At 40.9% G+C, this 24,781-nt stretch overlaps 1 protein-coding gene across 1 annotated transcript in view; it reads right to left on the bottom strand.

The window, feature by feature from the left end:
• GABRA3 (gamma-aminobutyric acid type A receptor subunit alpha3) overlaps nt 1-24,781 on the bottom strand; it is a 294,868-nt gene that overhangs the window by 163,954 nt on the left and 106,133 nt on the right. The window contains exon 3 of the mRNA XM_036270472.1: nt 9,853-9,920. Coding sequence (XP_036126365.1) covers nt 9,853-9,920 — 68 coding nt within the window. The remainder of the gene's footprint in view (nt 1-9,852; nt 9,921-24,781) is intronic.

Here is a 24,781-nt window from a genome sequence, read left to right on the forward strand (position 1 = left end):
AGAACTCAAACAGGCCCACACCAAGACACGTAGTAATCAAACTGCCAAAAACTAAAGACAAAGAGAGAATCCTAAAAGCAGTTGGAGATAAAGAACAGGTTACATACAAAGAAAACCCCATAAGGCTCTCAGCTGACTTCTCACAAGAAACACTACAGGCCACAAGGGAATGGCATGAAGTAATCAAGGTCATGAAAAACAAAGATCTGAATCCAAGACTGCTCTACCCAGCAAGGCTATCATTCAAAATGGAAGGTCAAATAAAGAGCTTCCCAGACCAAAAAAAGGCTATGGGACTACATTAGCACCAAACCAGCACTGCAAGAAATGTTAAAAGGACTGCTGTAATGAGCAGGAGAAATGGGAAGAAAAACAGAACCACACTAAACAAATATTGCAATAAATAAGTATATATGAATAATCACCTTAAATATAAATGGATTGAATGCTCCCATAAAAAGACACAGAGTAGCAGATTAGATAAGAAAGCATGACTCATCTATATGTTGTTTACAAGAGACCCACCTCACAACAAGAGATTCACAGAGATTGAAAATGAAGGAATGGAAAAAAATTTTCCAAGCAAACACAAAGGAAAAAAAAGCTGGAGTAGCAATACTCATATCTGATAAAATAGACTTCAAAATGAAAGCCATAACTAGAGACAAAGAAGGCCACTACAGAATATTGAAAGGATCTATCCAACAGGAAGATATAACCTTGATAAACATATATGGACCCAATACAGGACCACCAAAATATATTAAAAATCTTCTGGAAGACTTAAAACAGAAATAGATAGCAATACAATCATAGCAGGAGACTTCAACACTCCGCTGACATCACTGGATAGATCCTCTAGGCAAAAAATTAGCAAGGAAACAGAGACTCTAAATGAAGTACTAGAGCAAATGGATTTAATAGATATCTACAGAGACTTATACCCCAAAACTACAGAATTCACATTCTTCTCAAGTGTACATGGGACATTCTCAAAATAAACCACATGTTAGGACACAAACTAAGTCTCCACAAGTTGAAGAAGACTGAAATCATATCAAGCATCTTCTCAAATCACAATGGCATGAAACTAGAAATAAATTGCAAGAAGAACATACAACATCATTTGAACACATGGAAGCTAAATAGCATGTTATTAAACAATGAATGTGTCACCAAGGATGTCAGGGAAGAAATCAAACACTTCCTGGAAACCAATGAAAATGAAGACACAACAACACAAAATCTATGGGATGCAGTGAAAGCAGTTCTGAGAGGGAACTTCATAGCACTACAGGACTACCTCAAAAAACAAGAAAAATCTCTAATACATTATCTAACTTCACAACTTAAAGTACTAGAGAGCAAACAAAAAGAAAACCCCAGAGTAAGTACAAGGAAGGAAATAGTAAAGATCGGAGAAGAAATAAATGACATAGATTCCAAAAAACAATTTAAAGGATCAATGAAACAAAGAGCTGGTTTTTCGAATAGATAAACAAATTGATGGACGCTTAGCTAGACTCACCAAGAAACAAAGAGGGAGAACCCAAATACACAAAATCAGAAATGAAAGAGGAGAAGTAACAACTGACACCATAGAAATACAAAAGATCGTTAACAACTACTATGAAGAATTATATGGCAACAAATTCGACAATCTAAGCAAAATGGACAAATTTCTAGAAACACGCAGTCTCCCATAACTGGACAAGGAAGAGATAGAAAACTTGAATAGACCAATATCAACAGAAAAAAATGAAGATGTAATCAAGACTCTCCCAGCAAACAAAAGCCCAGTCCCGGATGGCTTCAAGGGGTAGTTTTACCTATCATTCAAAGAAGAACTAACACCCATTCTCCTCAAACTATTTCAAAAAATTCAAAAAGAAGGAAGAATTCCAAACTTGTTTTCTGAAGCCACCTTAACTCTAATTCCTGAACCAGAAAAAAAAAAAACTAAAAAGAAAGAAATCTACAGCCCAATATCGCTGATGAACATAGAAGCCAAAATCCTGAACGAAATACTAGCAAATCGGATCCAGCAATACACCAAAAAAATTATCCACCAGGACCAAATTGGTTTCATCCCAGGGATGCAAGGCTGGTACAACATTCACAAATCAATAAACATGATACACCACATAAATAAAATGAAGATTAAAAATCACATGATCATATAAATAGATGCCGAAAAGGCCTTCAACAAAATCCAGCATCCATTTCTGATAAAAACACTCAGCAATGTGGGAATAGAGGGATCATATCTAGACATAATAAAGGCCATATATGAAAGACCTACAGCCAACATCATACTCAATGGGCAAAAACAAAAAACATTTCCCTTAAGAACAGGAATAAGGCAAGGATGCCCACTTTCGCAACTCTTATTTAACATAGTACAGGAAGTCTTAGCCACAGCAATCAGACAGGAAGAAAAAATAAAAGGGATCCAAATTGGAAAGGAGGAAATGAAACTCTCATGATTCACAGATGGCATAATACTATACGTAGAAAACACTAAAGACTCCATCAAAAATTTACTAGATTTGATTAATAAATTTGCCAAAGTAGCAGTATACAAAATGAACGTCAAGAAATCAATGGCATTCTTATACACCAAGGATGAAGTCACAGAAAGAGATAGTAAGAAAACAATCCCATTTACCATTGTGGCAAAAAAATTAAGATACCTAGGAATAAACTTAACCAAAGATATAAAGGACCTTTATGCAGAAAACTACAGGTCATTGAGAAAAGAAATAGAGGGAGATATAAAAAAGTGGGAGCACATACCCTGTTCATGGATCGGAAAATTAACATCATTAAAATGTCCATATTACCTAAAGCAATCTACAGATTCAATGCAATCCCCATCAAAATACCAACGGCATACTTCACAGAATTAGAACAAGTACTTCAAAAGTTCATATGGAACCAAAAAAGACCTCGAATATCCACAGCAATCTTGAAAAGAAAGAACAAAATTGGAGGGATCACATTACCAGATTTCAGGTTATACTACAAAGCCACCATAATCAAAACAGCCTGGTACTGACACAAGAACAGGCAGATAGACCAGTAGAACAGAATAGAGAACCCAGAAATGAACCCAAGGTAATATGCTCAATTAATATTTGACAGAGGTGGCAAGAACACACAGTGGAGTAAGGACAGCCTCTTTAATAAATGATGCTGGGAAAATTTGACAGCTACCTGCAGAAAAATGAAACTAGACCATCAACTTACACTCTACGCAAGAATAACCTCAAAATGGATAAAAGACTTAAATGTGACTCATGAATCCATATAAATCCTAGAAGAAACTGTAGGCAACAAAATTTCAGACATCCTACGCAGCAGAATTTTTACTGACACATCACCTAAGGCAATAGAAACAAAGGAGAAAATGAACACATGGGACTATATCAAACTCAAAAGCTTCTGCACAGCAAAGGATGCAATCATCAAAACGGAAAGACTACCCACTTTATGAGAGAGCATAATTGCCAATGATATATCAGATAAGGGATTAATTTCCAATACATATAGAGTGCTCATACAACCCCACAAAAGAAAGACAAAGAACCCAATTAAAAAATGGGCAGAGGAACTAAATAGACACCTTTCCAAACAGGACATACAAATGGCCAAGAGACATATGAAAAATTGCTCATCATCACTAATCATTAGAGAGATGCAAATTAAAACAACAATGAGGTATCACCTCACACCTGTCAGAATGGCCGCCATCAACAAATCATCAAACAACAAGTGTTGGCAAGGGTGTAGAGAAAAGGGGACTCTAGTACACTCCTGGTGGGAATGCAGACTGGTGCAGCCACTATGGAAAACAATATGGTGTTACCTCAAAAAATTAAAAATTGAACTTCCATTTGACCCAGTGATCCCACTTTTAGGAATATACCCTAAGAAGCCTGAAACACCAATCAGAAAGAATATATGTACCCCCATGTTTGTAGCAGCACTATTTACAATAGCTAAGATCTGGAAACAGCCCAAATGTCCATCAGTAGATGAATGGATAAAAAAGTTGTGGTACATATACACAATGGAGCTGTAAGAAAGAAAGTTCTCTTGTCCTTTGAGACTACATGGAGGGACCTGGACAGTATCATCCTGAGTGAGGCAAGCCAAACAGAGAAGGACAAGTATCATATGATCTCACTTATTTCTGGAATATAATGAACATAACAGTCTGAGGAATGGGGTAATCCCAGAGACATGGAGGTGGGGTACAGACTGACAATACCCAGAAGAGGGGATGGTGGGGGCGAGATAACCCACAGAACTTATATGCATGTATGCATGAACAGTGGACTTGGACAACAAACTGGGGACAGGGCGGGGAGGGAGGGAGAGGGGAGAATCAGTGGAGGAAAAATGAGAAACATCTGTAACAAAAATTAATTAATAAAAATAAATAAATAAATAAATAAAAGAAATCGTTGGCATTCTTATACACCAATGACGAATTCACAGAAAGAGAAACTAAAAAAACAATCTCATTTACTATCGCGGCAAAAAAATTAACACACTTAGGAATAAACTCCAACAAAGAAATAAAGGACCTATTCGCAGAAAACTACAGGTCATTGAAAAAAGAAATAGAGGAAGATATAAAAAAGTGAAAGCAGCCCTGGCCGGTTTGGCTCAGCGGTTAGAGCGTCGGCCTGCGGTCTGGAGAGACCCGGGTTCGGTTCCCACTAGGGGCATGTACCTTGGTTGCAGTTTGTCCCCGGCCCTGGTTGGTCGTGCGGGTGGCAGCCACTCGATGTGTCCCTTCACGTCGATGTTTCTCACTCTCTCTCCCTTCCTCTCTCTCCCTCCCATTCTATCTGCACCAAAAATGGAAAAATATCCTCGGGTGAGGATTAAAAAAAAAAAAAAAAAAGTGAAAGCACATACCTTGTTCATGAATTGGAAGAATTAACATCATTAAAATGTCCATATTACCCAAAGCAATCTATACAGTAAATGCAATCTCCATAAAAATAACAACGACATACTTCACAGAACTAGAACAAATACTTTAAAAGTTCATATGAGCCCTTGCCGGTTTGGCTCAGCGGTTAGAGCATCGGCCTGCGGTCCTGAGAGACCCGGGTTCAGTTCCCGCTAAGGGCACGTACCTCGGTTGCAGTTTGTCCCCGGCCCTGGTCGGTTGTGTGGGTGGCAGCCACTCGATGTGTCCCTTTCACATCGATGTTTCTCTCTCTCTCTCTCTCTCTGTTCTTCTCTGTCCCTCCCACTCTACCTGAACAAAAAATGGAAAAATGTCCTCGGGTGAGGATAAAAAAAAAAAAAAGTTCATATGAAACAAATAAGACCCCAAATAGCACAGCAATCTTGAAAACGAAGAACAGAGTTGGAGGAATCACATTACCAGATTTCAAGTTATACTACAAAGCCACCATAATCAAAACAGACTTTTACTGGCATAAGAACAGGCAACAAACCAGTGGACCAGAAGAGAAAACCCAGAAATGGACCCAAGGCAATATGCTCAATTAATATTTGACAAAGGGAGCAAGAGCATACAATGGAGTCAAGATAGCCTCTTTAATAAATGGTATTGGGAAAATTCAACAGCCACATGCAAAAAATTGAAACTAGACAATCAACTTACACCCTACACAAGAATAAACTCAAAATGGATAATAGACTTAAGTGTGGATCTGAATCCATAAAAATCCTAGAAGAAACTGTAGGCAACAAAATTTCAGGCATCATACACAGCAGAATTTTCACTGGTACATCACCTAAGGCAATAGAAACAAAGGAGAAAATGAACACTTGGGACTTCATCTAACTCAAAAGATTCTGCACAGCAAAAATAACAACCACCAAAATGGAAAGGCTACCCACTGTTTGGGAGAGCATAATTGCCAATGATATATCAGATAAGGGGTTAATTTCCAATATATATAGTGTTCATACAACTCAAAAAATGAAAAACAGAGGACCCAATTAAAAAATTGGCAGAGGAACTAAAGAGACACCTCTCCAAAAGGACGTACAAATGGCCAAGAGACATATGAAGAAATGCCCAACATCACTAATCATCAGCGAGATGCGAATTAAAACAACTATTTGGTATCACCTCACACTTGTCAAAATAGCTGCCTTCAACAAATCATGAAACAACAAGTACTGGTGAGGGTGTGGAGAAAAGGAGACTCTAGTACACTGTTGGTGGGAATGCAGACAGGTGTCACCACTATGGGAGACACTATGTTGTTACATCAAACAATTAAAAATTAAACTGCCATTTTACCCAGTGATCCCACTTCTCAGGATATACCCTAAGAAGCCTGAAACATCAGTCAGAAAAATTATAGTACTCCTATGCTCACAGCAGCACTATTTATAATAGCTAATATCTGTAAACAGCCCACGTGTCCATCAGTAGATGAGTGGATAAAAAGCCGTGGTCCATATACACAATGGAACACTATGCAGCTGTAAGAAAGAAAGATCTCTTATCCTTTGAGACGACATGGAGGGACCTGGAAAGTGTCATCCTAAGTGAAACAAGCCAAGCAGAGAAAGACAAATATCACATAATCTCACATATTTGTGAAATAAAATGAACATTACAGTCTGAGGAACAGTGTAGACCCAGAGATGTGGAAGTAGGATACAGACTGTCAGCCCTCAGAAAAGGGGAGTACGGGAAGGAAGAGTTTAACCATAAAATTTATATGCATGTACGCATAACCAATGGACATGACCAACAAAGCTGGGTATGATGTAGGGGGGATGGGGAGGAGAGTGTCACTGGGGAAAAAAGGAGAAATAGCTGTAACAAAAATAAATAAATAAATTAGTTCATTAATTAATTTAAAAATATTTTTTAAAAGTAATTTAAAAAATAAAAGAAGAAGAAATAATACAGATAATGAACAAATCTAAACCCAGTTTGCTTTAAGAATACTAAAAATATAGACAACTTCTGATAAGGTTTTTTTAAATTTTTTTTCTTTATTGATTTGAGAGAGAGAGAGAGAAAGAGAGAGAAAAACATTGATGAGAGAGAACATTGATTAGCCGCCTCCTGCATGCACCCCACTGGGGATTGGGCCCACAACTTGGGCATGTGCCCTGACCGGGAATTGAACCGGCAACTTCTTGGTGCATGGGTCAATGCTCAACCACTGAGCCACAGCAGCTGAACCTGATAAGTTTAATTAAGAAAACAAAATAGGAGAGACCAGTTGGGGCAGTAGCAGGAATATATATTAAATAAGATTAGCAAAAAAAAAGATGATACTTTTTAAAGATGGGTGATGGGTACATAAGATTCCATTAAACTAATTTCTCTACTTTGGTATGTGTGCCTGTGTGTGTGACATAATTACTCCCTGCCTGTGGAGAATAGATTTAGGGAAACAACAGTAGAGAAAGAGGAATAACGTATACCTTGTCAAACTCAGGATCTATGTCATTGGAGGTAGGTGTTTGACCAAGGAGTGCAATGGCCACAAAGGATTATGGGTGGTGCTGGTTCAATGCACAAAATGTCACCACAATTTGTCCTCTTTGTGAACAAAAGACTCTTTATTTTTATAAGAAAGTATTCTTATGTTTCCCAGCCAAAGTGATCATAGCTATTGTGCCTTGTCACTGTATTGAATTGTAGCTAAAATGTAAACAAACTTATTTGAGCACTCTTCCCTCCATATTAGTAAAGAGCCATTCTGTTGCTTCTGTTTAACCATGAGGACGAAAAACAAAAAAGCACATGGAACATGAACCTTAAAAAGAGAAAGTCTACATTGTTTGAAATAACTTCAGTGCCTGTTTGGGTGGAGAAGGAGGAAAGAAAGGAGCTGGTTTGGGCAGGGTCTGTGTGTGTTTTTGTAGTACCCATGCATTTAGATATCTATTTGCACATGTGTGTCTATGGATTGCCTAGGATAACATGTGGATCGTTGCTATTCTATGTGTATTTCCTTATATGCATGTACATTTTTCTGAATGTTTTTGTGGATGTTGGTGCACGAGTGATAGTGAGTGTATATGTGTGTATTCAATGAGTAAGTTCAGTTTCTTTCTTATAAAAATTTTAATCCCCCACTAATTCCCAGAAATACAAAGAGCGAGCTGCATATCCCTGGTGTGTCTGGCTATCCCCAATGGCCCATGAGCTCTCTGAATATAGGGGTCCACAGAACACCTGAATGCAGATTTGGACTTTTAAGGAGTACTTTTTAAATTACCAACTGACAACAGTTTTAATGCATACCTGGATCTGAAGCTGTAGGAATTAGTAGTCAACAGGTTGAGAAGAAGCAAGATAGACATACAGGTTTTCCTGCTGACCTTATGAAAGACCCATCTTCTCTGTCCCTCCTATGTCAAACATGCCCCTCGCAGAGCTCTCCTTATGTGTCAAGTACTCTATTAAGTTCCAGGGAAACCAAGAAGACTTGGCAGTTGCCCTTAAGGAGTGTACAGGGAGTCTGCTATATCTCTGTATACCCTTCTCTTTATTCCACACCTGGAAGATAAAGTTCAGGCCTCTACCTTCCCACTGCCTGGCCTCACAACCACTCATGACTCCCTCTCTTGAGAACTAGGCTACTGCTCCAACTGAATCCTAAACCTTGTATGATCAAAGGAAGAGTCATGTAAAATCAACGTGCCTAAACAAATTTTCATTCTCCAGTCTTTTGCCCCTTATAGTCCATCCTATCCTGTACAGAGTACCAGATCAATCATTCTAAAACAAAGCATATTTTTACTGCCCTACTCAAATCTACACAATGGCTCTGTATTATTTATAGGGCAAACTCTATTGTGTTCCTACACAACCATTTGTATTTACCCAACAGGTCTAAAAAAGCACTCTCCCTTGCTAAGCAGTAGTCACACTGAACATAGAGATGTAGAGAAAAATCTAAGTAATAAACATGGATATTTCATAATTTTTAATATATTTTTTTCTGATTTAAAATTGTTATTTTCAACAGAAAGTTACTCATTTAATAAAAATTTATTGAGCATCTAATAACTGCCAGGCATACTGAGCAGATAATAGTTTTTTGTTTACCTACATAATGATTATTCAATCAAATATCTGATACTTAGTAGGTATTAATCAGGTTGTCCATTAGGATGGGGTCTCCTGTCTCAACTCTCTTCTGCCTTCTTTGCTTTGGCAGCAATAGAGAACAATAGGAGAAGGGAAAGTCCTGGCAGATGACTCACAAGTCATCCCATTTCTAGCTCTACAGTACTCTAGCTCTAGCCCTATTACTTGAATCTGTTCCAAAGATCTTCCACTGTTCATATCTATAGAAGGATAAATTTCCAGAAGTGGCTGTGACCTTTTCTCCAAACACTCTGAATCACCCTGGTTAGTCCATATTCTGGGTGAATGTCCCCAGGGGCTGTTTGCAAGAAACCAACTTCCTGGATGACACCACTGGCTGCTTAACTGAGAGTCCCTACTACAATGCTCTCTTTACACGACTTACTGGTACTAATATGTGTATGGTGATGGCTAAATGTGAAGGGAGAGGTCAGGGAAAGTTTAATTGAGGATAGTGAGCCAAGTTGATTTTGAACGATGTGTTGTAGACAGAAGGGAATGATACTTCTGATGTGTTATATACAGAAAAGAATGATACTTCTGATTTTTATGTAAATAGGTGGAGAGAGCCGGGAAGAGATAGACTTGGCTAAATGTACGATGGTGAGGGTAGGGAATTCATCTGAGACAAGACTTCTCTATGTCACATAGTTATGAGGCCCTGTTATGGGGTGGTATTTTATTTGCTCTGTTGTATCACCTTTCTCTTCTGTTTTACCAGAAACTATACTTACCATGTCAGTGTCTGACACAGGGCCAAAACTGGTCACGTAGATATCAGTCTTCACTTCAGTCACTGCATCTGAGCCAAAGAGAGCAGAAATGCAGAGTATCATGAAAATCTGTTACCTTAGTTCTGAGAGAGACAGTGCAATACTCTGAATGACAGCCAACTTGCTGCTTCTGAGAAAGGACATTTGGCACAGTCAAAGGGAAACCCCCGAAAAAAACTCTCATCTGTACTATTTCTTCATGGAGAACATGATAGGTACAGGTACAAAGTCTATCCCTTCAGGTATCATTGAGAATGACAGCAGAATCCTAAAGCTTAGGGAGAGCCCTTGGAGATCTCTTGCAATCATTTGTGATGGACTCTCACACTGGGAATATCCTTAATTGTAGTAGATTACAAATATTCCAATATCTAACTCTTTTCCACTTCCAGGAACATAAGATGATTACACTTCCACTCCCCTGCCAACTAAAAATAAGGAGGGGTCACATGACTGGTTTTGCTTATGAGAAGAAGTAATATGTTTCCCTCCCTGGCTGGGACTTAATGTCCTATACAAGTCCTTCCCTGCCATGGTCATCATTAAAACATATATTGAGGTGGAGCTACCATAAGATTGAAACAACCTGGAATAATGAGAAAACAAATGGAGGACAATTGCCCTAAAGAATTGCCTAGATCTACAATAGACTCTGCATGAATGAGAAATAAACTTTTTTTGGTTTAAGTAACTAAGATTTGGAGATGACTAACACCACATCATACACTCTCTTTGCATTTATTTATTTTTCTTATAACTGCTTTCTTGTCTGCCTTCCTGCCTAACCCAAGAAACCCTGAACGACAATTTTCCTGTTTTGTTATCTCTATATCCTCAGTACATAGAAAAGGAACATGGTACTAAAAAAATGATGACTAGAAAAAAAAAAGATGGTGGTGGACAGGACCAGAGGGAGAGTGAGTGCATGAGAGAGTAAGCTAGTGTGTGAGTGGATGTGAAGGGGGACAACCAAACTCCTGCAGTGCAGAGACACAGAGCAGAAGGTTCTTGTGCTGTGGACTTGAGCAGCCGGCTACCGCAGAAAGCAACTCTTCAGGGCACTTCTCCCTGCACCGCAGGGAGGTCCCACCATTTGGGAAGATCCCCTGTCTTCCCTGAAAGGAGGCAACAGGAGAGGCTAGGGCCCAGAAACCTGAGCCCACCAGTGCACCTGGCACCATGAGACCAGTGGACACTCTGTGTCAACACAGACCAGGGCACAGTAGTGAAGCTGTCAAGGTGCCTGTTGCAGAAGCCGCAAAGAGCTGGGAGCCCAGCACCATCCTCCAAAGTAGCAACACGATTAGAGTCCAGATATACACCAGCAACAGAGGTTGGGGGGCAGACATCCATCCACAGGCAACAGAAGCACAGACCAGCAGCTGCGACCCATCCCCAAAAACTACAGCAAAAGCTGAGCAGGAGTTGAGCCCAACAGGGCAGCAGCACTCCCCTGCCACTAGCTTAAAGACCTGGGGCTCCACAGAGGCCTGTGTGACCCAGCGGCCCACAGGAGCAGTGGGAAGCCTGAGTCCTAGAGGGACTGGTGCAACCCAGCTGCCGGCCCCTGGGACCTTCAGGGTGTGGCAGCACCAGAGAGGCCTGTGCTGCCCAGCAGCCCACAAGAACTGTAGGAAACTGGAACTCTAGAGGGACTAGTGTGACCCATCTGCCCACCCGAGGGACCTGCAGGGTGCAGGGGCATCAGAGAGGCCTGTGCCACCCAGCAGCCCCCAAGGTAGGCATAAAGCCAGGTCTCCAAAGGGACTGTGCAATCAAGTTACGCTCGGGACCTGTGGGGTGCTGAGGTATCAGAGAGGCCTGTGCAACCCAAAAGCCCACAAGATAGGCATGAAGCCCAGTCTACAAAGGGACTGTGAGATCCAGTTACCCATGGGACCTGTGGGGTACTCGGGCACCAGAGTGGCATGTGCCACCCAGCAGCCCATAAGATAGGCATAGAGCCAGGTCTCCAAAGAGACTCTGTGATCCAGCTGCCCACGGGGCCTTCCGGGTTCTGGGGCACCAGAGAGGCCTGAGCGACTCAGCAGCCCACAAGAGCAGTGGGAAGCCTGAGCCCCAGAGAAACTGGTGCGATCCAGCTGCTCACCTGCGAGACCTACAGGGTGCGGGGGCACCAGAGAGGCCTGTGCAACCCAGCAGCCCACCAGATAGGCATAGAGCCAGGTCTCCAAAGGGACTGTGCGATCTAGTTACCCTCCAGGCCTGCAGGGTACTGAGGCACCAGAGAGGCCAGTGTGACCCTACAGCCCACAAGATAGGCATGAAGCCAGATCTGCAGAGGCAAGAGAGGGTGGAGGGCGGGGAGGCCACAGACAGCAGCAGTCTTTGCTGTGAGCAGCGCCCTTGGGGAATAAAGACCAAGCCCACTCCATAGCAAAGAGAGCCAAGACAGAGTGCTAAAATAGCCACAGCTACTCACCTGGGGGCTATGGCAGAGGGAGGGCAGACTGGGATGGAACTCTGTGGGGACACCCAGGATTAGGAGGGCACTCAAAGTTTTTGCTGAGTTGTAGCCACATAGGACAGTGGGAAGTATGCTCCTTCCCCGAGCTGTGGGGAAAAGCAGCAGCCCCCCTCCTTGGAGATTCAGTCTTACCCAGGTGAGGCAAAGAAATAAAAATTGAGGCTCATTAACAACCAGCATCTATCCCACCCTCTGGAAATCCTCTAATGCAGAACACCAGGGCCACATTCCAAGGCATTGGGCAACTGAGATTACTAACCTCCAGGAAAAAGCTACAGGCTAACTGAACCTTTCCTGGGCTTGCAAATCTACCCAGGAAATAAGACTTCACAGTGGTGTTTAACGTGGGCCCACACAGGCTCATCCAAACCCAGTAGAGGGAGCCACAAACAGCAGAACACTAACACCCACAGAAAAAATTTGGCAAGCTCCAAAACCCACGGAGATAGCAAAATGGTAAAACAAAGAAACAAATCCCAAATAAGAGAACAAGAGTCCTCTACCAAAGATGAGATCAATAAAATGCAGTTAAGCCAACTATCAGAGGTAGAGTTCAGAGGCATGATCTTGAGGAAGCTCAACAGCATGAGTAAGGACATCAACTCCATGAGTAAAGATATAGAAACATTGAAAACCAATAAAGGGGAAATGAAGAATGATATAGCAGAAATAAAGAACACATTGGGCCCTGGCCGGTTTGGCTCAGCGGTTAGAGCGTCGGCCTGCGGTCCGGAGAGACCCGGGTTCGGTTCCCGCTAAGGGCACGTACTTCGGTTGCAGTTTGTCCCCTGCCCTGGTTGGTCGTACGGGTGGCAGCCACTCGATGTGTCCCTTCACGTCGATGTTTCTCTCTCTCTCTCCCTTCCTCTCTCTCCCTCCCACTCTATCTGTACAAAAAATGGAAAAATATCCTCGAGTGAGGATAAAAAAAAAAGAACACATTGGAAGGACTATAAAACAGAGTAGAGGAAGCTGAGGACTGAATCAGTGAATTAGAAGACAGGGTAGAAAAAGTCAACAAACCAGAAAATCAAAAGGAAAAAACAATTAAAAAACAGGAAGTCAGCTTAGGAGAACTGTGGGACAACTGGAAACGTAATAACATTCGCATCATAGTAGTACCCAAAGAGGAAGAAACTGGGCAAGGCTTAGAGAATATATTTGAAGAAACAGTGACAGAAAAGTTTTCAAACTCGGTGAAGGAAGAAGGCATTCAAGTTTAAGAAGCACAGAGAGACACAAGTAAGAACAATCCAAACAGACCCACACAAAGACACATAATAATTAAAATGCAAAAAATTAAAGACAAAGAAAGAATTCTAAAGGCAGCAAGAGATAAGCAACAGGATACCTACAAAGGAAACCCCATAAGGCTCTCAGCTGACTGCTCAACAGAAACAATACAGGCCAGAAGGGAGTGGCATGAAGTAATCAAGGCCATGAAAAACAAAAATCTGAATCCAAGACTACTGGACCCAGCAAGGGTATCATTTAAAATAGAAGGTCAAATAAAGAGCATTGCAGACAAAAGAAGGTTAAGGGAATATATTAACACCAAACCAGCACTGCAAGATATGCTAAAAGGACTGCTATAATTAGGAGAAGAAATAGGAAGAAAAATAGAACCACACTAAACAAAAATGGCAATAAATAAGTACATATAAATTATCGCTTTAATGTGAATGATTTGAATGCTCTGATAAAAAGACATAGAGTAGCTGACTAGATAAGAAAGCATGACTCACATATACATTTTTTTAAATAATTTATTTTTGTTACAGATGTTTTTCCTTTTGCCCGCACTGATACTCCTCTACCCCTCCCTCCCTGCCCTGTCCGCAGAGGTGTTCTCTATGTCCATTGTTCATACATACAAACATATAAGTTCTATGGTTTTTTCTCCTCCCAACCCCCTCTTCTGGGGATTGCCAGTCTGTACCCCACTTCCACATCTCTGGGACTACCACATTTCTCAGACTGTTATGTTCATTATATTCAACAAATAAGTGAGATCATGTGATATTTCTCTTTCTCTACTTGGCTTGTTTTGCATAGGATAATACTCCCCAGGTCCCTCCATTTCATCTCAAAAGATAAGAGATCTTTTTTTCTTACAGGTACATAGTAATCCATTGTATATATGTACCACCACTTTTTTATCCATGTGTCTACTGATACACATTTGAGCAGTTTCCAGATCTTAGCTGTTGTCAATAGAGCTGCTATGAACATGGGAGTACATATATTCTTTCTGACTGGTGTTTCAGGCTTTGTGAGGTATATTCTTAGAAGTGGGATCACTGGGTCAAATGGAACTTCAATTTTTAATTTTTCGAGGTAACACCATATTGTTTTCCACAGTGGCTGCACCAGTCTGCATTCCCACCAGCAGGGAACTAGAGTCCCCTTTTCTCCACACCCTCGCCAACACTTGTTTGATGATTTGTTGATGGCAGCCATTCTGACAGGTGTGAGGTGATACCTCATTGTTGTTTTAATTTGCATCACGCTGATGATTGGTGATGTTGAGCATTTCTTAATATGTCTCTTGGCCAGTTGTATGTCCTGTTTGGAGAGGTGTCTAGTTACTATGCTTATTTTTTAATAGGGTTTTTTGTCTTCCTTCTTTGGAACTATAGGATCACTCTACACATATTAGAAATTAACCCCTTATCTGATATATCATTGGCAGTTATGCTCTACCATACAGTGGGTTGCCTAAGTATTTTGATAATGTATCTTTTGCTGTGCAGAAGCTTTTGAAGTTGATGTAGTCACATGTGTTCATTTTCTCCTTTCATTCTGTTGCCTTAGGTGATGTATCTGTGAAAATTCTGCTGCGTATGATGTCTGAGAGTTTGTTGCTTACATTTTGTTCTAGGATTTTTATAGATTCATGAGTCACATTTAAGTCTTTTATCCATTTTGAGTTTATTCTTGTGTGTGGTGTAAGTCGATGGTCTAGTTTTTAGTTTTTGTTTTTGCTTTTTCCTTCTTTTTTTGCAGGTAGCTGTCCAATATTCCCAACAACATTTATTTAAAAGGCAGTCTTTACTCCACTGTATGCTCTTACCACCTTTGCCAAATATTCATTGAGCATTTAATCTTGGGTCCATTTCTGGGTTCTGTATTCTGTTCTATTGATCTATCTGCCTATTCTTGGGACAGTATCAGGCTGTTTTGATTAACGTGGCTTTGTAGTATAACCTGAAATCTGGTAATGTGATCCCTCCACCTTTGTTCTTCTTTTACAAGATTGCTGTGGCTATTTGGGGTCTTTTTTGGTTCCATATGAACTTTTGAAGTATTTGTTCTAGTTCTGTGAAGTATATCATTGGAATTTTGATGGGGATTGCATTGAATCAATAGATTGCTTTGGGTAGTATGGACATTTTAATGATGTTAGTTCTTTCAATCCATGAACAAGATATGTGATTTCACTTTTTTATATCTTCCTCTATTTATTTTTTCATTGACCTGCAGTTTTATGAGAATAGGTTCTTTATTTCTATGGTAACATTTATTCCTAGGTATCTTAATTTTTTACTGTGATCGTAAATGGGATTGTTTGTATACTTTCTCTTTCTGTGAGTTCATCATTGGTGTATAAGAATGCCATCTATATCTTGATGTTAATTTTGTATCCTGCTACTTTGCCAAATTCATTTATTAAGTCTAGTAAATTTTTAATGGAGTCTTTGGGGTTTTCTACCTATAGTATCATGTCATCTGCGAATAATGACAATTTCACTTCCTCCTTTCCAATTTGGATCCCTTTAATTTTTTTCTTCCTGTTTGATTTCTGTGGCTATGACTTCCAGTACTGTGTTAAATTACAGGGGCAAAAGTGGGCATCCTTGTCTTCTTGCTGTTCTTAAGGGTAATGCTTTTAGTTTTTTGCCCATTGAGTATGATGTTGCCTGTAGGGACTTATATATATATGACCTTTATTATGTTGAGATATGATCCCTCAATTTCCAGATTGCTCAGCGTTTTTATGACATTTGGGGGCTGGATTTTATCCAAGGCTTTTTCAGCATCTATTGATTTGATCATATGATTTCTATATTTCATTTGGTTTATGTGGTATATCACATTTATTGATTTCTGAATATTGTATGAGCCTTGCATCCCTGGGATGAATCCCACTTGATTATGGTGAATAATTTTTTTGATGTATTGCTGAAATGGATTTGCTAGTCTTTTGTTCAACATTTTGGCATCTATGTTCATCAGGGATATTGGTCTGTAGTATTCTTTGTTTGTAGTGTCCTTTTCTGGTTTTGGAATTGCTATTGTGGTGGCTCATATAACAAGTTTAGAAGTCTTCCTTCTTTTTGAATTTTTTGAAATAGTTTCAGGAGAATGAATATTAGTTCTTATTTGAATGTTCGGTAAAATTCCCCTGTTAAGCCATCCAGGCCTGGGCTTTTGTTTGCTGGCAGAGTCTTGTTCACATCTTCAATTTCTTTTCTTGTTATTGGTCTGTTCAAGTTTTCTATCTATTCCCATTTCAGTTTTGAAAGACTATGTGTTTCTAGAAATTTATTCTTTTTGCTTAGATTGTCAAATTTGTTGCTGTATAATTGTTAATAATATTTGTTAATGATCCTTAGTATTTTTGTGGTGTCAGTCATTATTTGTCGATTTTCATTTCTGATTTTGTGTATTTGGGTTCTCTCTCTTTGTTTCTTGGTGAATATAGCTAAGGGTCCATCAATCTTGTTTATCTTTTCAAAGAACCAGCCATTTGTTTCATTGATCATTTGAATTCTTTTTTGGTCTCCATATCATTTATATCTGCTCTGATCTTTACTATTTCTTTCCTTCTACTTGATCTGAGGTTTTCTTTATGTTTGCTTTCTAGTTCTTTACGTTGTGAGTCTATCAGAAATTTTTCTTGCTTCTTGAGGTAGGCCTGTAGTGCTATGAACTTCCCTCTCAGAACTGCTTTTTCTGCATCCCTTAGATTTTGTGGTGTTGTGTGTTCATATTCATTGGCTTCCAGGAAGTTATTAATTTCTTCCTTGATCTCCATGGTAACCCATTCATTGGTCACATGCTATTTAGTCTCCATGTTTTCAAATGTCTTTGCTTGTTCTTGTTGCTATTGATTTCTAGTTTCTTGCCATTGTGATCTGAGAAAATGCTTGATATGCTTTCAATCTTCTTGAACTTGTAGAGTCTTAGTTAGTGCCTTAACATGTGGTCTATCTTTGAGAATGTCGATATGCACTGGATAAGAATGTGAATTCTGCAGTTTTGGGGTGTAATTATCAGTAAATATCTGTTAAATCCATTTGATCTAGTGCTTCATTTAGAATCTGTGTTTCCTTGTAAATTTTTTGCCGGGATGATCTATACATTGATGTCAGCAGGGTGTTGAAGTTCCCTGCTATGGTCATATTGTTGCTGATTTCTCAATTGAAGTCCTCCAGAAGATTTTTAATATATGTTGGTGCTCCTATATTGAGGGCATATATGTTTACCAAGGTTACATCTTCCTGTTGGATAGATCCTTTCAATATTATGTAGTGGACTTCGTTGTTTCTTAGTATGGCCTTCATTTTGAAATGTACTTAATCAGATATGACTATTGCTACCCCAGTTTTTTTTCCTTTTTGTTTGCTTGAAAGATTTTTTTCCATCCCTTCACTTTCAACCAATGTGAGTGTTTTTTTTTTTGTTTTTTTTGTGAGGTGGGTTTCTTGTAAACAACATATATGTGAGTCATGCTTTCTCATCAATTCAGCTACTCTGTGTCTTTTTATAGCAGCATTCAACACATTCACATTTAAAGTAATAATTGATATGTATTTATTTATTGACATTTTTGTTTAGGGTGGTTATATATTTTTTCCTGTTTCTTCTACTAATTACAGCAGTTCTTTTCGCATATCTTGCAGTGCTGGTTTGGTGTTAATATATTCCCTTAGCCTGTTTTTGTCAGGAAAGCTCTTTACTTGACCTTCTTTTTTAAATAGTTGCCCTGTTGTGTTGAGTAGTGTTGGATACAAGTTTTTTTTTTCATGACCTTGATTACTTCATGCCACTCTTTTCTGGCCTATAGTGTTTCTGTTGTGAAGTCAGCTGAGAGCCTTATGGGGTTTCCTTTTAGGTAACCTGTTGCTTATCTCTTGTTGCCTTTAGGATTCTCTCTTTGTTTTTAATTTTTTGCATGTTAATTACTATGTGTCTTGCTGTGGGCCTGTTTGGCTTCTTCTTACTTGGGGCTCTCTGTGCTTCTTGAACTTGAGTTCCTCCTTCCTTCACCAAGTTAGGAAAGTTTTCCATCACTATTTCTTCAAATATATTCTCTAACCCTTGCTCATTTTCTTCCTCTCCAGGAACTCCTATTATGTGAATGTTATTACATTTCCAGTTACCCCACAGTTCTCTTAAGTTATTAGCCTGTTGTTGTTTTTTTTATTGTAAACATAATTTAATTTTCTGTACAGGGATATTGCATGCAATTGTACGTTAAGTTGTAGGTATTATATGGGTTTTTTAAATTAATTTATTTATTTTTGTTACAGATGTTTCTCCTTTTTCCCCCACTGATTCCACCCTCCTCCTCCTTCCCCGCCCTCTCCCCAGCTTTGTTGTCCATGTCCCTTGTTCATTCATACATGCATATAAGTTCTGTGGTTTATCTCTCCCCACCCACCCCCTCTTCTGGGGATAGTCAGTCTGTACCCCACTTCCACGTCTCTGGGACTATGCTACTCCTTAGACTGTTATGTTCATTATATTCCACAAGTTAGTGAGATCATATGATACATGTCTTTCTCTGCTTGGCTTGTTTCGCTTAGTATGACACTTTCCAGGTCCCTCCACGTCGTCTCAAAGATGAGAGATCTTTCTTTCTTACAGCTGCATAGTACTCCATTGTTTATATGTACCACAGCTTTTTTATCTATTCGTCTACTCATATCAGCCTGTTTTTTTATTGTTTTTTCCTTTTGGTTTTCTGATTGGTTCATTTTTTTACCCTGTCTTCTAATTCACTGATCCAGTCCTCAGCTTCCTCTACTCTGCTGGTTAGTCCTTCCAATGTGTTCTTTTTTTTTTTAAGTTTTTTTTTTTTTTTTTATCCTCACCCGAGGATATTTTTCCATTTTTTGTACAGATAGAGTGGGAGGGAGAGAGAGGAAGGAGAGAGAGAGAGAAACATCGACGTGAAGGGACACATCAAGTGGCTGCCACCCGCACGACCAACCAGGGCCGGGGACAAACTGCAACCGAAGTACATGCCCTTAGCGGGAACCGAACCCGGGTCTCTCCGGACCACAGGCCGACGCTCTAATCGCTGAGGCAAACTGGCCAGGGCCCAATGTGTTCTTTATTTCTGATATGTCATTCTTCATTTCTAGTTGGTTGGTTTCTTTTTTTAACTAATTAATCATTTTTTACAGATTTTTCCCCTTTCTCTCCCACTTGGTTGGTTTTCAATGTTTCTATATCTTTATTCATGGTGCTGATGTGCTTACTCATGCTGTTGAACTTCCACAAGATAATGGCTCTGAACTCTACCTCTGAAAATGTGCTTAGCTGCATTTCATTTATCTCATCTTTGATAGAGTTCTCTTGTTCTTTCATTTGGGATTTGTTTTTTTTGTTTAACCATTTTGGCTATCTCAGTGTGTTGTGGAGTCTGCCATATTTTCCCTGTGGTTGTTGGTGTTCTGTTGTTTGTGGCTCCCTTTACTGTGCTTGGATGAGCCTGGGTGGGCCCACATTATACAACACTGTCAAGTCTTACTTTCCTGGGTAGATTGCAAGCCCAGGAAAGGTTCAGTTATCCTCTAGTTTTTCTTGGAGGCTAGTAATCTCAGTTACTTAGTGTTTTGGAATGTGGCCCTGGTGTTGTGTATAAGAGGATTTCCAGAGGGTGGGATAGATGCTGGTTATTAATGAGCCTCAATTTGCATTTTTTGCCTCACCTGGGAAAGGCTTAATCTTGGGGTAGTGGGCTCCTGCTATTCCCCACAGCTGGGGAAGGGGCACACTAGGCACTGTTATTTGTGGCCGCAACTCAGCAAAACCTCTGACTTCCCTCCAAATCTTTGGTGTCCCCACAGAGTTCCAGCCCAGTCTGCCCTCCGTCTGTGGTAGCCCTCAGGTGAGTGTCTGAGACTATTTTAGCACACTGTACCAGCACTCTGTGATGTGAAGCAGGGTTGGTCTTTATTCCCCAAGGGCAATGCTCACAGCTAAGACTGCTTCTGTCCATGGGCTCCCGCCTGCCATCCTCTCATGCCTCCACAGATCCAACCAGTGTTTCTGTCTATATGGTTCTGTCCTTCTGCTATTCTGTTGCCTTTTCCTGATGATTTGTCTTTATTTTATTTTTAATTCCTGATTGGTACTGGGAGATCATCTGTGTAGCTTCTATTCACTCCGCCTCCATTTTCATGTTCTCTACTTCTATTCTTTGGCACAGTAGGGTTCACAGGCCTCTCTGATGTCCCCACACCCTGCAGGTCTTGCAGGAAACTGGATCACACAGTCCATCTGGGGACCCGGCTCTATGCATATGTTATGGGCTGCTGGGTCACACAGGCATCTCTGGTGCTTCAGAACCCCGCAGGTCCCATGGGTAACTGGATGGCACAGTCCCTGCTGGGTCACGCAGGCCTCTTTTGTGCTTCAGCACCATGCAGGTCCAATGGGTAACTAGATCTCTCAGTCCCTGCTTGGCTCCACAGGACTCTCTTGTTCCCCACATTCTGCATGTCCCACAGGCAGGCAGCTCAATTGCACCAGTCTTTCTCAGGCTCCAGCTTCCCACTGCTCTTGTGAGCTTCTAGACCACACAGGCCTCTGTGAAGTCCCAGGTACTGATGCTGGCACCTGGAGATAGCTTCTGCCTTGTGAGGCTCAACGCCTACCCAGCTTTTGCTATAGTTTTGGGGGATAAGTCTCAGCTGCTAGTGTATGCTTCTGTTGCTTAGGGATGAATGACTGCTCTCCAGCCTCTGTTGCTGGGGGTATTTCTATACTCTGATCTGGCTGCTACTGTGGGGTATGGTGCTGGGCTCCTGGCTGTCCATGGCTTCCATGACCAGAACTTTGGGAGCTCCACTATTGTTCACTGGTCTGTGTTGACACAGAGTGTCTGCCAGTCCAATGTTGCCATTTGCACTACTTGGCTCAAGTTGCTGGGCCCTACATGCTCCCACTGCCTCCTCCTAGGGAAGACCTCGAATCTTCCAAAATGGTGGGACCTCCCCGTGGCACAGGGGGAAGCGCCCCAAAGAGCTGCATACCGTGGTAAGCAGCTGTTCCCATCCCCAGCACAGGAACTTTTTTCTCCACGTCTCTGTACTACAAGAGTGTGATTGTCCACTTTCACGTCCACTCAAACTCTCCCACACACTAGCTCACTCTCTCAAACACTGACCCTCCCTCTCGTCCTGCACACCACCATCTTCAAAACTTCATATATAGGTTGTTTACAAAAGATCCACGTCACAACAAAAGACTCACATAGGTTGAAAGCGAAGAGATGAAAATAGATCTTTAAAGCAAATGGAAAGCAAAAAAAAAAAAAAAAGCTGGGGTAGCAATATTCATATCTGATCAAGTAGATTTCAAAATGAAGGCCATAATCAGAGACAAAGAAGGTCACTAGGACAGCAAAAATGGCGGTGGAGTGAATGGAGCTACACAGACCATCTCCCAGGACCAAACTGGATTTACAACGAAAATAAAGGCAAATTTTAGAGAAGGGGCAACCGAAAGACACCTGGGAGGACCACATAACCAGGGACACCAAGTCAATCCTGGGAGGCTTGGGAGGACGTGAGAGGGGGCCAGGAGCCCACGGTCCCCAGCAGCCTAGGCGGGGACCAGGGGGTTCAGCGGGAAGTTGCTGCTGCCACCTCGGCTGTGACCCCGCCTGAGTCCTGCAAACTCTGCTGCCTGCTAAGCCCTCGACTGGGGCCGCACAGACTGGCATGGATTGGCAGGGACCAGGGGACTCGACGGGATGCCGCAACCAAGGCAGAGTACCACGAACTCTGCGTGCTAAGCCCTCAGCTGGTGCCGCACAGACTCGTGGGGACCAGGGGACTCTGCTGGAAGCTTCTGCCACCTCAGCAGTGTCCAGCTACTGTGGCTCGGTCCTGGGGTTTCTGCTGAGTGCAATGCCCTTGACTGGTGCCACAACCACGGCTGCCCTTGCCTTGAAGTAGGGCCCTTGGGTTAAAAGTCCCAGGCGGCTCCACGACGCAGAGTCTAGACAGAGCCTAAATTGGCAGCAGCCACTCACCTTGGGCTCCTGCAGAGGGAAGTAAGACTAGACTGGAACTGTGTGGGGACATTCTGGTTTTGGAGGGTGATAAGAGCTTTAGCTGAGTACAGCCACTCAGGACTGTGGTCATTTTACCCCTTCCCAGGGCCCTGGGGAGAGGCAGAAGCCTCTTCCTCAGAGATTCAACCCCACCTGGTGGCCATTGAAATACTAATTGAGGCCCATTAACAACCAGCAGCTCCCCACCCTCGGGGAAACCTCTTACTGAGCACCTGAGAAAGTTTTTCAGGCAACTCAGAAACCAAGGGTCTTCAGGTGACCTCTATTAATAGCATCCAGGCAAAAAAAAAGCTAGAGGATAACTACCACTCCCTGGGCTAGCAACACTAACCAGAAAAGCTAAGACTTGGCAGTGGAGTTTAAAGTGGGTCCTCCTTGGCTCATCCAAACCCAGGAGAGGGAGCCACAAACAGCAGAGCACCAACAACCACAGGGAAAATTTGGCAGACTCCAAAGCCCACGGTGATAGCCAAAATGGTGAAAAACAGAAACAAAAGCCAAATGAAAGAACAAGAGACCTCTACGCAAGATGAGATAAATGAGGTACAGTTAAGCAAGTTAACAGAACTAGAATTTAGAGCCATAATGTTGAGGAAGCTCAACAGCATGTATAAGGATATGAGCACCATGAGTAAAGACATAGAAATGTTGAAAATCAACCAGTTGGAAATTAAAAACCAACAGGAAGAAATGAAGAATGACATATCAGAAATGAAAAACACATTGGAAGGTCTAAAAAGCAGAGTAGAGGAAGCTGAGGATTGGATAAATGAATTAGAAGACAGGCTAGAAAAAAATCAACGAATCAGAAAACCAAAAGGAAAAAACAATTAAAAAACCGGAAGACAGCTTAAGAGAACTGTGGGAGGACTGTAAACAGAATAATATTCGCATCATAGGAGTCCCTGAAGAAGAAGAAAATAATCAAGGGTTAGAGAATATATTAAAAGAAATAGTGACAAAAAACTTCCCTAATTTGGTGAAGGAAGGAGGCATTCAAGTTCAAGAAGCACAGAGAGCCCCAAGTAAGAAGAACCGAAACAGGCCCACACCAAGACACATGGTAATCAAACTGACAAAAATTAAAGGCAAAGAGAGAATCCTAAAAGCAGCAAGAGATAGGCAACAGGTTACCTACAAAAGAAACCCCATAAGGCTCTCAGCTGACCTCTCACAAGAAACACTAAGGCCAGAAGGGGATGGCATGAAGTAATCAAGGTCATGAAAAACAAGGATCTGAATCCAAGACTACTCTACCCAGCAAGGCTATCATTCAAAATAGAAGGTAAAATAAAGAGCTTCCCAGAAAAAAAAAGGCTAAGGGAATATATTAGCACCAAACCCGCACTGCAAGAAATGTTAAAAGGACTGCTGTAATTAGCAGTAGAAATGGGAAGAAAAATAAAAACACACTAAACAAATATGGCAATAAATAAGTACATATCAATAATGCCCTTAAATGTAAATGGACTGAATGCTCCCATAAAAAGACACAGAGTAGCTGATTGGATAAGAAAACATGACCCATCTATATATTGTTTACAAGAGACCCATCTCACAACAAAAGACTCACATAGATTGAAAGTGAAGTGATGGAAAAAAATCTTACAAGCAAACAGAAAAGAAAAAAAGCTGGGGTAGCAATACTCATATCTAATAATATAGATTTCAGAATGAAGGCCATAATTAGAGACAAAGAAGGCCACTATGTAATATTGAAAGGGTCTATCCAACAGGAAAATATAACCTTGATAAACATATACGCACCCAATATAGGAGCACCAAAATATATTTAAAAACTTCTGTAGGACTTCAAAGAAAAAATTGATAGCAATACAATCATAGCAGGGGACTTCAACACTCCGCTGACATAACTGGATAGATTATCTAGGCAAAAAATTAGCAAGGAAACAGAGACTCTAAATGAAGGACTAGAACAAATGAATTTAAAAAATATTTACAGAGATCTACACCCCAAAACTGCAGAATTCACATTCTTCTCAAGTGTACATGGGACATTCTCAAAGATAGACCACATGTAAGGGCACAAACTAAGTCTCTACAAGTTTAAGAAGATTGAAATCATA

Source organism: Molossus molossus, unplaced genomic scaffold (assembly GCF_014108415.1).
Source record: "Molossus molossus isolate mMolMol1 unplaced genomic scaffold, mMolMol1.p scaffold_m16_p_2, whole genome shotgun sequence".
NCBI lineage: Eukaryota > Metazoa > Chordata > Mammalia > Chiroptera > Molossidae > Molossus > Molossus molossus.